The sequence below is a fragment of the Sebastes fasciatus genome, chromosome 5 (genome assembly GCF_043250625.1).
Source record: "Sebastes fasciatus isolate fSebFas1 chromosome 5, fSebFas1.pri, whole genome shotgun sequence".
In the NCBI taxonomy this organism is placed as follows: Eukaryota; Metazoa; Chordata; class Actinopteri; order Perciformes; family Sebastidae; genus Sebastes; species Sebastes fasciatus.
In genome coordinates this window covers 6270085-6286608 of record NC_133799.1, presented here as the reverse complement: position 1 = coordinate 6286608, position 16524 = coordinate 6270085, and the positions used below count along the sequence as shown (strand labels likewise).

At 40.7% G+C, this 16524-nt stretch overlaps 2 protein-coding genes across 2 annotated transcripts; one reads left to right on the top strand and one right to left on the bottom strand.

Annotated features, from left to right (window-relative positions):
• Positions 1-63: 63 nt before the first annotated feature.
• Positions 64-13563, bottom strand: LOC141767444 (uncharacterized). Its single transcript, XM_074634737.1, has 9 exons — positions 13433-13563; positions 9551-10263; positions 9171-9280; positions 7673-7761; positions 7363-7463; positions 5835-5956; positions 5411-5600; positions 5250-5335; positions 64-3879 (listed from the first exon to the last, which is right to left on the bottom strand). The coding sequence occupies exons 2-9, from the start codon at positions 10248-10250 to the stop codon at positions 3751-3753; spliced, it is 1527 nt and encodes a 508-aa protein (XP_074490838.1). The 5' UTR covers positions 10251-10263; positions 13433-13563; the 3' UTR covers positions 64-3750.
• Positions 13012-15846, top strand: uba52 (ubiquitin A-52 residue ribosomal protein fusion product 1). Its single transcript, XM_074634743.1, has 5 exons — positions 13012-13128; positions 13572-13683; positions 14953-15039; positions 15267-15369; positions 15692-15846. The coding sequence occupies exons 2-5, from the start codon at positions 13581-13583 to the stop codon at positions 15783-15785; spliced, it is 387 nt and encodes a 128-aa protein (XP_074490844.1). The 5' UTR covers positions 13012-13128; positions 13572-13580; the 3' UTR covers positions 15786-15846.
• The last annotated feature ends 678 nt before the right edge of the window (positions 15847-16524 follow it).

Here is a 16524-nt window from a genome sequence, read left to right as displayed (position 1 = left end):
GGAGGAAGAAGAGGAGGAGGAAGAGGAGGTTGTTTCTGGTTATAGGCTACTGTTCACTATTAAAGCACCACATTTCACCTGATTTCACCTTTCTGTTTTTTATGCTTAGATCTTTGTGTTAACATAATATCATAAAAGTGCATCATTGAGGATGTTATCTAAAGTACCAATATAAAGACGCTTAAAGCTGCAGTGGCTATAAATGGAGCAAATATGATAATAAAAAAAGCTATTTCTATAAAACTTATCCTGACTGTAGTGCATGAGACAGGTAATCTAAAAGAAATCATGTGCCTCCAGTGTCCTCCGGTGTCCTCCGGTGTCCTCCGATGCTCCTAATTGCATCTCGCTCTGACATCTCTCCATTAATGCATGTAGGTCCTGTTTGTGCATGTGTGTGTATTTCGGGCCTGTGTGTACTGTGTAAATAACAGAGTGACAAAATTTAATTTCCCCTCGGGGATTAATAAAGTGCCTTTCTTCTTCTTCTTTTTCTTCTGCAAGATTTCACAGACCGGAGGAAAACAAGCAGTCAGAGCTGATCTGACTGGTCTGTTGTCCAGCTTCCGTCTCTGAGCAGCTGTCAATCACTCACGAACTCCAATCAAACGGTCAAACTAGGCAGCACTGATCAAATATGAATCAATATTATGTTTCTGTAATGCCTATTTCTCGCCTCAAGTGTTTTCAGAAACATCTTGTAGTGTACTGTTTAGCTGTAAAATGAGAACGTTTGTGACCTGGCAGCCATGTTGAGATCTCTTGAGGAAATACCAAGCACCGCCCAGCAGCCGGAGCACAGCCAATAGGAACGCTTATTAGGAACACTCTCTCTCTCTCTGAAATGACCTGTGATTGGTCAAAGTCTCCTGTCACAGGCCTAACCATCACTATTTGATGTCAATGCCTAACCATAACAATTCAAGGTCAATGCCTAACCTTAACTAGTCACCAGATGGTCAATCATCCCCACCAGAGATGAGTCCAATGAGGGTGGTGGCAGTGTGTCTTTTTTTAGTTAAAAACAGTTAAATAACTTTCTCCTTCTCATGCTCAATTGAATTAAGCCTATGTAAAAACAGTATTTCACAAAGTAGTCCTAGGAAAGAACAAGAAAGAAAAAAATTTAATGTAAATTACATTTTAGAGGAGAAATCTGCTTCTTGTCTTGTATGCTTCAAGTCTTGTATCACTATAATATCCTCCAGTGCTCTTAATAATTCTGCAGAGTCATTTGCATGTATCATGGTCAAATAACAGTATCGTTGAGCAAGGTCGTAGGAGATTGTTTTTAAATGACCAGGTGCACAAAAATGGTATGAATTATGTAAATCATTATGAATTTTTCATACATTCCATGGTCTTGAATTAACATATCTGGTTGAAAATTAATCAGCATTTGGCACAACAGACAGGCAAAATGAAACAACAGCTCTCTAGTCTATTCTGGTGTTTAATCGGCATGTTATTGCAGCGGTACACCTTGGACCTGAGCTTGTTGGCCAGCTGACATTCCAGCTCATACCTGTGCACTGCTGCCTTTTCACCAGGTTGATGAACTCCAGATTCAGTTTATTTACATCTGCTTGCCTGCCAACTTTTATTATCACCAGAACCTGCATCTTAGGGTCAAGGCTGTGTTATTGCTACAACAACACAGATTGTTTTTATAGAGTTTTGTGGTTAATCAGGCTTGAAGGAGGGGATGAGAATCTTTCTGTGACGCTGAGACGCTAACCTTCTTCTTAGCAGTTAGCGTTGACAGTGTAAACAGACTAGAAGTAGGGCAGTCAAGTCCGAGGCTACGTCGCTCCCTGGCCTAAATATGACAGGCGAGGCTCAGGTTTATGTTTAAGCCACCTAACTGCTAGAGCGGCACTTGCACACTGCTTCAACATTTCACACTCTTATGCAGTTCACTGAAAACACAACACTGAGGGATGATGTGACGGCTTTAGTTGGATGCATGCTTGAAATTTAAAGGAGCTAAACGTTCTAATGAGCTGGAATATTGAGGATCAGGGTTAATGGTCGACACGTGAATATGACAACCCCAAGTTTATGTCCGAGATTTCATACTAACATGTTATTTAGTGCTCTAAAACTGTATGTGATATTTTTTTAGTATGTCCGAAACTTTAGCATGAAACCATATTGTGCAAATTGCACACTATTTATAATAGTGTATTGTATATTGTATATATATTATATTACAATATGCAAACACTGGATGCTAAATGGATCAGGGGGTGGAGCCAATCGCGAGCCAACTATGTCTACAGCTTATCAGCGAGAGACTCACAGCTGTCAATCATGACGTCTCGCCCCCTTTTTATAGCATCAAATAATTAATCAAAACCAAACTTATCAGAAAAAATAACACTTAAGCATACATCAGCGTGGTAAGAACTAAGTAAAATGACAGAAACCATCTTTGTGAAAAATCTGACGTGTACTTTGACTTTTTAGTTTGACCCATGTCCCATCTGCTAACATGGAGGGGGCGGGACTTATGAGCTATACTGCAACCAGCCACCAGGGGGCGATCAAGATGTTTTGGCTTCACTTTTGGGGAGCTGTCATGTCATCATTCTTTATATACAGTCTATGGTCCGAAAAGATACATACTACTGTTTATTCACACAAAAGTATGTTGAACGATAGTACACATATTGAGTATGTTGTGCGTAGTATGCAATTTCGGACGCAGCCCACACCTCAAATGTTGGGGTTGTTGAAAAGAATTCTGGGAAATGTAGGAAAAATGGCAGTCAGAAATATGTATAGCCCTGTTACTCCTTTTTTTCCCCACAATGAAATTCTCAATTGATTCTGGATGTCTAAAGGCCCTACAACCAGTCATACGATGAAGCTAAATGTAAAAACTACTATGATTTCTTTGCATATAATTTTGAAAAGTTCTTGGTGAGAGAACAGTATATTTGTGTATATAATTAAACAACTTGGTCTTGGTTGTATTAAAGGGCCAGTGTGTAACATTTAGGGGGATCTAATGGCAGAAATGGAATGATATATTAATAATTATGTTTTCTTTAGTGTATAATCCCCTGAAAATAAGAGTTGTTGTGTTTTCGTTACCTTAGAATGAGTCGTTTATGTCTACACAGGAAGCAGGTTCTCTCTCCACGGAGTCCGCCATGTTGCAACGCCATGTTTCAACAGTAGCCCAGAACGGCTTGGGCCAGAGTTGATATCGTTACTCGCTCCCATCGCCGCCGCTCGCTCTCTCTCTCTTGCTTCACCACTCACTTCCCTCATACACACACACTCTACACACTTGCTCTGCTTCAAATGACCTACGCTACTCTTACAACAACTGGCTCTGGAGAGGCCACCGTAGTTCTTCTACATGCTTGGCACAAGGGGGAGGCTTCAGTTGGTTGCAATGTCAACCTCACCGCTAGATATCGCCAAATCCACATTGTTCCTTTAAATAATGTCTGACCTGCATATTATTTGTTAGTGTGTTTGTTTGTACAATGGCACATTGACAAATGTGCCAATTTGAAAACTGCAATTCTGAGTTTATCACTACTAAATGACAAAAAGTCTTTGTGTTTTCAGAATCACAAACTCCAAAAATCCAAAGCATGTCAAATATGTGTAATATGCTGCATATTTGAAACAAATCTGTAAAAATTTCAGCAAAACTATTCTTGATTTGACTGATATCTTTTATCAGGCGCTGGGCAAGAACATAACAGCAAGTGACCAAGTCGTGTTTCTCAGTCACTCTATCACCAAATGAGTGCAGAACTGGTCGATGCCAGGACGCTGCAAGATCAACGGTTTGGTTGTGTAGTCTTCACTGTGGGTGGTGCTGACGTGCTGATGGACCAGCGGAAATCTGATGTTGCTCTATGATTAACAGAAAGAGACGATACTGTATTATCATATAATATTATGCTGAGTTGATGTACAAAGAGAGACGTATCAGGAGCATCAGTCAACCTTCTAACTACTAAAACTGCTGCTGGTGCAGGGATGACGTATTTTTTAGGCCAACCAGGAAGCTAGTATCGCACTGGTTCCCTCGACAAAAAGCCAAAGGGGATTTTTTTATTGGGTTTTGGATTATTGCAGAAAATAAACTCTGTGGCAAACAAACGTTTATGATACTAGGTTTTGCTCAGCAAGATAATCTTCACAAATGAACATCTCTTTCATGATTTTTTAAGCATAAAAGCAGCAAAAAGCTAATGTTAGGCTATAGACGAACCACACCACGGTTGCATGACTTCACATCACCACCACTAAGCTAAAGGCGGACTAGTGTTCAGCGTAATGACGTTTAGTAGTCCCATTTAGCCGCTTGTTAGCTACCGCCTTTAAGACACGTAAAAGCTTCAAAATTCACGAGTGTGATATCTAAAAATAGGAAAATCTCTTAAAGGTAACTTAGGTATTTTTTCCTTCAACCCTATTTTCCCATGTTTTTGTGTCTAAATGACTAATGGGGAAAACACTTTTTGAAATTGGTCCAGTCTTGAGGGAGAACGCTGCAGCCGCCAGCCGCCAGCCGCTAAACAAACTGTAATGTAATCATTTAGGGCAACCTGGTACCGTCAGTATGACTAAAAGTGCTTGTTTTTGCCATTGACTGGCTCAGATTGTTATTATAAGTGTCTGACAACATTATGGATGGGACCCTACTTAGAAATTAAACCTTTTCCTTACCTTTCGCTTTCTGTTTGTTATTGTGGAAGAGACAACGGTGGAAACGTGAGCGAGAGTGGAGAGAGGAGTGACACTGGACACCGGTGTTGTCAGAGTTTGTTGTGTTGGAGTACAGAAAGTATAGCTTAGTGTTATCTAAAAGATTTTCGATGTCATGGCTGGATATTTAGATGATTTAGATGTGGATGCAACGCAAGATTCCAAAACGAGACTTCTCCGAGTGAGAGACACAATGACAAACAGACCGGATCAAGCGAAAGGTAAGAAAAAGGTTTAATTTCTCTGTAGGGTCCTTTCCATAATGTTGTCAGACACTTATAATAACAATCAGAGCCTGTCAGTGGCAAAAACAAACACTTTTAAATGTAAACTGACTGTGCCAGGTTGCCCTAAATGATTACATTAGAGCTCATTTAGCGGCTGGGGGTCAACAGCGTTATCTCTCAATACTAATTATTTGCTACTACTATGACAACAACTACTACCACTGCTGCTGCTGTTACCATTACAATTACACAGGTTTTTTTTAACTTCATTTTGTGATCTCTCACCCTCTGCTGTGACAGACAAGGTGTCTGTCTGCAGGTCTTCAAAGGGAGGTAATCAGTCTGGGTGGTGCTGCGGTTCAACTCATGTCCTACCAAACAGATTAAACACATTTAATATCTACATGTACCTCCTTCTAAACACACAAACACGACCGATCCATTACCTGGTCCACTCAGTATGTTGCTCGGCAGCTGGGCGGCTGGCCTGGCCCGCTCTCCGTCCTGTTTGTTGTAGTGCTCTGTGGTCGTGGTTGTGTAGTACAGGCCCGACAGACAGGGTGGGCTGAACTGTACATGGCTCTTGGTCATCAGGTCAGCCCCGGGCACAAACACTGGACGCTCTGTGTGGTTCAGCTACAGGGAGGAACTAATCAGTGTGATCACATACGACACAGTAGGATCACTGCACAAAACTTGTAACATAAGAAACTCTGTCAAAATCAGCTCCAAAGTCTACAGGAACATGTGTGCAAAGGTCATAAATTAACCGAAAGTGACAAATGTTCACTTTTAAGATAAATGCAATTGTGTACCAATAATATTATAATTGCAAAAACAAATAACTATGTAGAAGATCTGTTATCTCACATCAGAGAAGGAGATGCTGTTGGTGGTGACAGACATCCTCTCTTTGTTGCGCGTTTTATCAGTGTCCCCCTCAGGTAATGAACTGGAATTGTGGTTCCTCCTGGTCATAACAACTGGATCTCCTGGGATATAAACCAAATACACCGATCCAGTCAGGATAACAGAGATCGTAGTTTGATTGGTTTAGAATGAAGGTAAGACAAATTGTTGAATTGTTAAATTGTGAAAATGTATGCACCCATGTCCCAGTGTACTTAAACTATGCACTGGGTATCACCCAGGTGATACCCTGGATGAAACTGTAACTCTAACTGTAACTGTAACTGTAACTGTAACTGTAACTGTAACTGTAACTGTAACTGTAAGTCACGAATGTGATGTGCAGAAAGAGAGCAGCATACATTATTCCAGATATTGGGATGCAATTTGGTGGTACATCTTAGCACAAGCTCTTCTTAAGACTTAATAAATCTGCACGTCTCTGTGCAGATTTTTTTTAAGTGCAAGAAATTGCATATATGGGGAGCTACAGAGTGCGGACCTTCGTCTACGTTTTTCATTGCTGTCTTCTACTGGTCCAGCATCGGCATACTACAGTTTTGGATGTACGCAACCACCTTACATTGTTTGTCCCCTGACTGTTGACAGTGACATATTTTATGGATATTTCATATTATATTCAATGCATAACAATAACAGTACAGAACAACTGATAAATTGTAGAATTAACACAAATGGTGAACGCAATAATGGCAGGAAGTTTGTGTAAGACAAGCGATTTGGATGAATTTTGAGCAGATTATTTCCTGTGAATATTGCATCAGAGATGAGTTTTCCTGTCAATTTTAGGAACTTTTAATACAAATCTGTAGTCTGTGCTATGTATTTATGTATTTTTTTATATTTTTAACAATAATACCTACTTAATAAACTTTTTTGACATATAGTGTTTTCTGTTTCCCTGACGCTTGCCCATTGTTCTACTAGCTCTTTGGTTGTTTAAACTGCATCATTTTCTAATGTAGGACGAGGCTGTTTAGCAGAGAGGGAAGGCTCTGTGAATATAGCTTGTGTTCAGGTCTTCCTGTTTGTAATAATCCAAACTTCAAAAATAACAATTTCATTTAGTTTTCTTCACAGAAATGAATGAAATGTTGAGAAATAGGCCAAATGTATATTTCTCAAAAAGGTTTTCTTACACCCCTTAAAATCAGGAAGGCCTTGCGACCCCTGTGAAGCTTTGGCGACCCCTAGTGGGGATCGGGACCCACAGCTTGGGAACCAGTGCAGTAAACAGTGCAAACATGAGTTCAAATTCAATTAACAATTTTCTTTTACATTTGTAGTGTACTTTACCCATATGGGGACCTCCTGGTATTTAAAAGCAGCTGCTTAGTTTACAGCATGGGCTGTTAATTAAGACGTCTTCACCGAGGGAAATTAAAGTAATAGATCTGAATTGTCAGTTTTCAAGAATGAAAACTTATGGCAAAAAACCTGACTGGACATTAACACAGAAAACGCTCACCCAGCTTGTGGTGACAAAAGGCTTCTCTCGATGATGACGACCATAAGTCCTTCGGGAAATTACCACGTTTGAGCTTCAAACGCTCCTTCACCACAGGTGACCTGTATCAAAAACACAGATAATGCTTTTATTATATTTGTGTGGGGATAAACTCAACACCAGATAATCTGAGCTTTCAAAGAGTGACAATAATAATTCTGAAACATGATATTAAGACGAGAGATGTGAAGGGTGACATCAGGCCATGGTTTACTCTACAGTTTGACATCTGTTTGTATAAACTAAGTGACGTGGCAGAAAAGCCGCAGACCTGCAGACAGTGGGCCGGCTGAATGACGCAGCGTGGGTCGTCTCTCTCTCTACAATCTTCACAGGATCACCAATAACCACTGAGGAGTGCTGGAGAAAGACATTGTAAAAACAGTCACAGTCACGGGTTTGTGCTAATAACACACATTTCATGGGAAGCCTCATAAAAAGGTCAATACCCTTGTCACTGTTGTGTCTACTCAGAGCTGACAGTGCTGGTAGTGCAGGTCATAGTGTATCTTCCCTTAGCATACACACAGATGAGCATTCAATACTTCAGCCTGGTTTAACCCGAGTCTGTCTGTGAAGTCAGAGAAAAAGGCTTCTCTGGAACTGCTGAGTTGCTGCTGCTGGTTGAGCTATAGCTTACTTTATAATGCAGCTGCGTAGTTGAATTTATAAAAGCGTATGATATTTTATATGTTGATCATATGTTTTAAATGTAAAATATTAATCTTCAAAGTAACCGCAAAATCTGCAAATTTCCCCACTGTGGGACTAATAAAGGAATATCTTATCTTATCTTAACTAGTGACTATAGTTGTAGTGGTCTAAAAAGTTCAACATTCCCCTTTGAAATGCGGTGGAGGTCTAAGGCAAGAGGAAATGGAAATACTAAAGTGCATTAAAAACAATGCCAAATTGGACGTAAATGTAGACCTTTTGGTGCAGATTTTAGGTTTAGAGCTGATAATGTTTAAATTAAAAATGTGGTAATGTGTCTATTGCTCATTTGATCAAGAGAATACAGGAAGGGTTCTGCATTATATCTGAGCTAAAGCAGAGACATGAGGTTGAAATGGCTTTCAGTTTTAAAGAGGACCTGTTATGCTCATTTTTAGGTGCATACTTTCATCTTGGGTTTATACTGGAACATGTTTACAGGCTTTAATGTTCAAAAAACGCTTCACTTTTCTCATACCGGCTGTGCTGCAGCACCTCTTTTCACCCTCTATCTGAAACGCTTTGTGGCCCACTCTGTTGTGATTGGTCAACTGAACCAAACTCTTTGGACTCTGGTCCAGCTCCACTCTAACTAGCTTTGTTTGAGGGTGTGCCAAACTAGCCGCTAGGCATGTATTATGCAAATGTGTTACTTGGTGACGTTGGTGGACGTTAAAGAAGAAAAGGCGAGACTTCAAGTGAAGCATTCAGGCAGTTCATGAGCAGTGTGTCTGTGGGGGAGAGTGACTCCCTTTGGCGTGGACTTTGGGCTTTGTAACTTTGCAGACCTTTTACGTGCACAAAAAACTATATAACACACTAAAGGAAAGGGGAAAACCACAAAAGCATAATAGGTCCTCTTTAAGTCAGACAGTAAGACAGTATGGTATTGTGAGAATTTCTTTTTTTTATTGTGACCTTTAAAATCAGTGTATACGTCTTATGGCAACAGTTTCCCTCAAGAGTTGGCAGGTTTTCATTTAAGCCAAGTAGTGTTTGGTTGAATTTCTTTGATCATGATAGCTCAGGACCAACATCTGCTGCTGCTGTCTTACCGTTTCCACAGGTGTAGGCGCTGTGCTCCAGGCTCCCTGGAAGGTGTTGTTGTACTGGGAGACAAAACTGTGACGGCGCCCGTCTCCTTTGATTGTGGGAAAGCCCTCTTCTGCCAGGAAAAGTTAAAATGTTATTGCATAATATGTTTTGCAGGATTCAGAGATGAACCCTCACACAGATTCCCTCACTGTTATTCATTACAAGGTGATGATGTTGTGAAGCTGACAATATTTCGGGAAGTTAACACGCCTGTTTATCAAATGAATGTTCACATTGGTCATATGTGTATGGCTTATCACTGAATCCATAATCCAATATGGATTTTACTCATAAAATGCAGAAAAAGAATCAGAATGAAATTAATAATGCTGTCACTAACCTAGATGTTTAGCTGTTGCTTTTACAACAGGGCAACGACGGTGTGGGGTGAAGGAAGCTTTGTTGGTGCTTTCTGGGAGCTTTTCCACATGTTGGATCATCTTGGCGGCCTCTGGGTGTCGGATGGGAGTGGGCCGGGGCTGGAAGGGCCAGGGCTGGTATGTCTGGGCCTGTGTGGTGAGGAAAGCAACCTCCCCAGGGTCTGTTTGCATCTTGAAGTTGGTGTAAAACTTGGTCCAGCATGGGGTGCGGGTGATCTCTGGCAATGGGTGACAGGGGTAAGACGCCTTCGCCTCTGTCAGGTACTCCTTGATGTGCCTCAAGTCCTTGTGGTCCACCTGGGCTGAGGTGGGCGGACGAAGAGGTTCTGCCTTCTTGGAAGAAAAAGGTTGGAAGTCCTCCTGGAAACGTGTTGAGAAGGCATCTGGATTGTTCCTGTCCAGAAATGGGATGTTGGTAGACAGGAGGAAGTCTTTGCCTGTAGGGCGGGCTTGGATCAGAGTTTTTACCGCTGCAGTCATCTTGAATAGGATAACCACCAGTGTCCCTCTTACATTACTCTGCTGTAACTGTTTGGTTAAGCTTGCAATCTTACTCTGCAGCAGGTGAAACATGCTACAATGGCTCACCATGGAAACTCTGTGCTGTGCAACATGATAATGTTGATACTGTTGCTGCTCCTGCAGGGAAACAAATGCCATGGTGTCCTATTACCTGTGGACTGGACACAAAGTTTGTTTTATTCAATAGTAACATTTTATTCCATAACAAAGATACACACAAACAAATGCTCACACTTAAGTAACAAGCCTTGCCAGTAAAGAATCCAAATTGTCACTGAGGCTCTAATAATGTAACAATACACTTCCTTCTATCTGATTTGGCTCGTGTTACTAAAAGGCAGCTTGATAAAAGTTTCCTCAACTATAACATGCACATTATATATGGAAATGTGTTAATAGAGAATAAAGTACCCACATTTAATACTGCATTTGCTTGCTATACTTTTACAAATTCACACATTGTGCTGTTTTGTCCATGCAACAGTAGGTGTCAGTCAAACTTAATTCTGGAGCAGTCCTGTCCAGCCCATACTGTAGGCTACTGAATCACCTAAACACACTAAACAAAAATGAAAAGCAAATACATTTTAGGTGCTCGAAACTCAAAATTACACAACAACACCGTTTCAATGAACTGTCAGCATTTAAAATGAATCACACTGGTCGATGTCGCCCTCATCTGTCTATTTTTGTGGAATAAATTGTTGGAATATAAATTCAACAATTTAATAATAGCTTAATAAGTATAACAGTATTAAAAAAAAATGTTTGGGTCATATGCTGAACTGTGTGGTTCCCCTTGTATTCCATTTGTCGTAACCGGAAGTCTTTTATTTTTAATTTATTAATAGTTATTATTAATAATATTATTGTTATTATTAATAATTATAATAATTATAATTATTAGTGGCTAAATAAGATGTAATGTTTCTAAATAACAAGTTTGATAATATTTTTAAAATCCAACTTAAATTCACTTGCACGCTTTAAACATACTAAACAAAATGAAAAGCAAATACATTTTAGGTACTCGAAACTCAAAATTACACAACAACAACGTTTCTCAATCTGTTTAATTATGCACTGTTTCAATGAACTGCCAGCATTTAAAGTGAATCCCACTGGTCGATGTGGCCCTCCTTTGTCTATTTTTGTGGGAGAAATTGTTTGAATATAAATTCAACAATTAAATAATAGCTTAATAATTATAACAGTATAAAAAACATGTTTCTGGGTCATATGCTGAACTGTGTGGTTCCTCTTGTAGGCTACATTTGTCGTAACCGGAAGTCTATTATTTTTAATTTATTAAAGGGACTGTTTGTTTCTTTTTACACGTATAAATCTACCTGGTCGGTTTCCCATGCGCGCTCGCGTGTGGCTACGCTGTTCAGACTCAGACTCCAACTCAAACTACACTGAAGCACCAAAACCTCAAAGTTGTATCTAGTGAAGCCCGTCCTGCAAAACAGTGTTGGCCGCAGTCGGAGGACCCGGGTGAGACCGTAGCTTTGGTCTCCAGGACCGGAGACTCTGCTGTACTCTGCTCCTCTGCCTGCTTACCTTCACTCACACACCGTGCTCGTTCTCGCTCGTTCTCGCTCCACCTCACGTTTATGCGCGCACATTACACACTGCAGAAGAGTTAGTTTAGCTCTGAGAATACCTAGTGAATGTACAGTGGACGTTTGTGCAGAAATAAATGCTGCAGCTCTTCCAGACCAACAGAGGTTTCCCGTGTCTTGTGAAGTGACGGGGCTCCACAGTGAGAAACGTTAACGATAATGTTTCTCTTCCTGCTTCAGCCCCGGAGGCTGAAGCAGGAAAAGCCAACACTAGGATCAGCATTGATTCATGGAGAGATCTAAATCATGTTCATGGAGAGACCTCCGTCTCGTCAGCTAACATTACTGCCAAGCAGCTGAAATATAGAGTGATATTGTGGTTTTAGCTGACGTGTGTCGCCTCACTGTTTTGAGCGATGCTCGTTCATGTCTATTTAGAGCGAGCACAAGCGCGAGCCTGATGCTGACTTTCGTTGACTTAATGGCCACAGGTGTCGCTGTTAACAAGCATTTCTGATTCTTACAAACAGTCCCTTTAAGATTAAAGGGACTATTCGTAACTTTTTAAGCGTAATGTAGCGGGTCGGCACACATGCGCGTTCGCATATGCGCGCTCGCTTGTGGCCGGAGCCTCGTCTCCGCTGCCTGCTCTCCTTCACTCAGACAGCGCGCGTCCTCCACCTCTAGACGTGAACGCGCGCTCACTCCACACTGCAGAAGAGTTAGTTTAGCTCTGAGAATATCTAGTGAATGCTCAGGGGACGTTTGTGCAGAAATAAATGCTGCAGCTCCTCCAGACCAACAGAGCTTTCCCGTGTCTTGTGAAGTGACGGAGCTCTTCAGAGAGTTACGTTGTCTTCTCGTTACCGACCGGGTGCCGGTGTCTCCTCTGCTCCCTCTGGCTGCGGGCAGAGAGAGCAGGGAGACACGCTGCAGAGCGCCGCTGCTTCAGCCTGCACTTAGGCAGGAAAAGCCAACACTAGGATCAGATCTAAATCATGTTCATGGAGAGACCTTCGTCTGGTCAGCTAACATTACTGCCAAGCAGCTGAAATATAGAGTGATATTGTGGTTTTAGCTGACGTGTGTCGCCTCACTGTTTTGAGCGATGCTCGTTCAGATATATTTAGAGCGAGCAAGCGCGAGCCCGATGCTGACTTTCATTGATTTCACGACCACAGGTGACGCTGTTAAGAAGCATTTCTGAAAGTTACAAACAGTCCCTTTAATAATAATAATTATTATTATTATTATTAATAATAATAAGTAATGGTGGCTAAATAAGATGTAATGTTTCTAAATAACAAGTTTAAGTCTTAGTCTTTTTAAAAATAAAAACTTAAATTCACTCGTATGATTTTATTGCCAAGGAAACGAGCAGCAGGAAGTGACGTTTACGCAGCGTCCGCCTGTTTCCGCTCTCTTTTCGTCGAGGCTCAGCTAGCGGCCGGGTGAGTACTCGCTCTGTCCAGCTCACATTTACCCGTTTATACTCAACCTGGAGTTGTTTAACGCAATTAAAACAATACATTGTACCTCGTATATTAACAGTAAACGTGTATTAAGTATCTCTGGCTCGATTAGAAGGCAAGAAAATAGAGGAAATAGTGACTGAACGACACGTTAACGGTAGACATGTGGCGAGGCCCTGCAGCCTGTTGCCTAGCAGCAGCTAGCATGTCGTTAGCTGCTGACCTAAAGACAGCAAAACTAGTATTATATATAACATAAAGAAAAGTGGATATATCACCTTACCGTATTTGTTTCTAAAGGATGTGTGTGACGGGTTTGTGTCGCCGACTTGTGAGAGACGCTGTCAGTTACCGTGTGGTCAGCTAAGCTAGTTGGCTAACGTTAGCTAAACTTTGAGCTAACAGCAGTTTCTCTCTCTCAGCCTGCAAACATGCAGATCTTCGTGAAGACGTTGACGGGGAAGACCATCACCCTTGAGGTTGAGCCCAGTGACACTATCGAAAATGTCAAGGCAAAGATCCAGGACAAGGAAGGTGAGCATATTGAAGTCTTGACATGTTTGTTAGCAATTCACACTTCATGACTACAAAAGACGTCTTTGGAAGCCAATCCTTACCTTCAAGTTTACTACTGCCAAGTGTGGTTGAACTATTAAAGCTATGGTAGACACTGAAAGTTAAATATTTGACACGTTTAAGTTTCAAGTTTATTAGTCATATGCATTTAAAAGTACAGTGAAATGCATTTTACCCTGGCTCTCTCTCAGCCCTTAAAATCTATAAGTAGTACACTTGATAAATATTACAATAAATAAGGCAATACTTTGTGAATCTAGTGCTAGTATTTTGCCCTCCTTGATTTTGTAATCTGGGATGTGCTACCCCATCACATCTTTTATGATTAAAAGTAAAATATTCCATAGTTTAACATAGGGATGTCATGGTACTGTACTGTACTTTGTTATTGTTATCTATAGTGGTTATTTGCGTAGAAACACACAATTCAAATGATTATGAACATTTAAATATTTGCTTTGATTAAAATAAATAAATTGGAAAGTTGTTATGAAGTTAAAAAGGTCATAATTCTCTCTTTAATATCTATTTTTTATTGCTGTGAAAACATCTCCTTCAAACAACTGGATTTATTCAAGTTTCTTGCCAAAAACTTAATTTTACAAGATTACATTTGAACACATGATAAAGTTGTAATTTACCTTCGCCCAATAGTCCTTTTTCCTGAGCAGACTTTGAGCGCCTCATAATAACTGAGTGGTGTTCTTAACTTAATGTTAGTATCTCTTATTTAACCAAGCAGGACTGTATTGCCCACCTGCTGCTAACGGGTTACGTTATTAACTCGCATCCTGTTGATTTCAATAGAGATTTGTTGTTCACAATGTCGCATTATCAGGGAAAAATAGGGTGCGTCCACTCAGGTGTAGTAGTAGTAGCGCCATGCTGTTGAGCGCTTTTTTCTCTCCGCCGTGTCTCTGATCCAAAACAAACTGAAACATGATATACGTGATTGTACAGCGTAACTTACAGAAAGCATCAATAAGATGAATCGATAGTCACGGAGGCATGCGTTGCCAAGAAAGCGGACAACTACGGTTCTCTATTCCCATCACTAGCGTTTTCCCTGCCTGCCACTTTGGCAGGTGTCCTGATAATTTCACCCGCTAATGCCAACAATTTACCCGCAGTTGGGGGGGTGGCGGGTGCTAATTTCAGACCCTGCCTACTATTAATGGTCAAATATAAAATGCAGTTTGGTTGATGAGTGTTGTTGTCTTTTATCAGGAATTCCCCCTGATCAGCAGCGTCTGATCTTCGCTGGCAAACAGCTTGAGGATGGACGTACTCTGTCTGACTATAACATCCAGAAGGGTAAGTTTATTTATATCAAGGTCACATGTGCTGAATGTGTCAATGGTTACAGTAAATCATAGACAAGTTTCTCAAACTGAAACAAAGTTCTAAATGTGGAAGACTGTAAGTTTTTACAATTTACCTGGTTATTGTAAAATGTTACGATAGAAAAGGTTTTGTGTTGTGCTGTTCGTGGATGTGACTGACCTTGAGATTGACATCGAGGTGTTTTATCTGCCCACCAGAATCCACTCTGCATCTGGTTCTGCGTCTGCGTGGTGGCATCATCGAGCCTTCTCTCAGACAGCTGGCCCAGAAATACAACTGCGACAAGATGATCTGCCGCAAGTAAGTCTTGAAAATCATCAAGCAGTCTTTTTAACATTATCAAAGAGTGTACAATACTGCTGTTATTTACTGTGAAGTATTAGGTTAAAGTTCAGACTAAAACACTTCAAATGGTCGAAGATTTAGTCTTAGGCTGAAAACTGATTAGATTTTTTACATTATTTTTTCCCTCATACGGTGGTACATATCTTCCTAAATTTTGTAGCGCCAGTAATAAATCTTCCGGTGTTTAAAGAACTGTATGATCAAGTTTTACAGAACTTTAATGTTGTTACAGGAGACGTATATCCTTATAGTTGATCCCTGACCTCTTGTTTTGCAGGTGCTATGCCCGTCTTCACCCCCGTGCTGTCAACTGCCGTAAGAAGAAGTGTGGACACACCAACAATCTTCGCCCCAAGAAGAAGCTGAAGTAGACATTTTGACTCTGAATCGGCTTTATTGCCATTTTGTGGTAAAATAAATGTAAGAAAATGATGCTGCTCGTCTGACTTGTGAATTTTTGGTTTAATTTGAATTCATGTGGGCAGCACATGTGATCTGTGCGGGGCGATTTTTAACTCTAGGGAAAAGGTAACCTGACTGAAACAAGACAAAGCTGGTGCAATAAACTCTCGTTACTGTTTGCCAAATGAAGATTAAAGTTATTCATGAGAGGAATTTGGCAAGTAATTTGCGTCAGAAGCCTGTTCACTGATCTATCTGGGTAATTCAGTAAACCTGCTGCTTGGGACTGAACTGCACTCCAAAACCTGACTAGCACAATGCCGGTTGGGAGTGGTTTCACTTTTATTTCTATTTGGCACACAAAATGGCACATGCTGTTTGTGTCGGCCTGAATTGACGGCACAAACTAAATATAACATGTCTGAACTGCATTGTTAATGCAGACTTATAAACGCATTTCTCATAGCTGGTTGTGGCTGAATCCAAATGAGAAAGGTACTATTTGTGCCAACACTAGTTTGTCACAGCATTTTCAACACCAGCTGCTGTTTATCAGCTGATAGAAATTCAATATCCTACCTGCCACCTCATGGCAACTAAAATACAATTCAAGGAAATGAGTTGAATCATGTGGAAATGTAGGATGCAAACCGCAGGAATGCTGAATTACACAACAACCCTGAATTTCTTGCTCTCCCATCACACAAA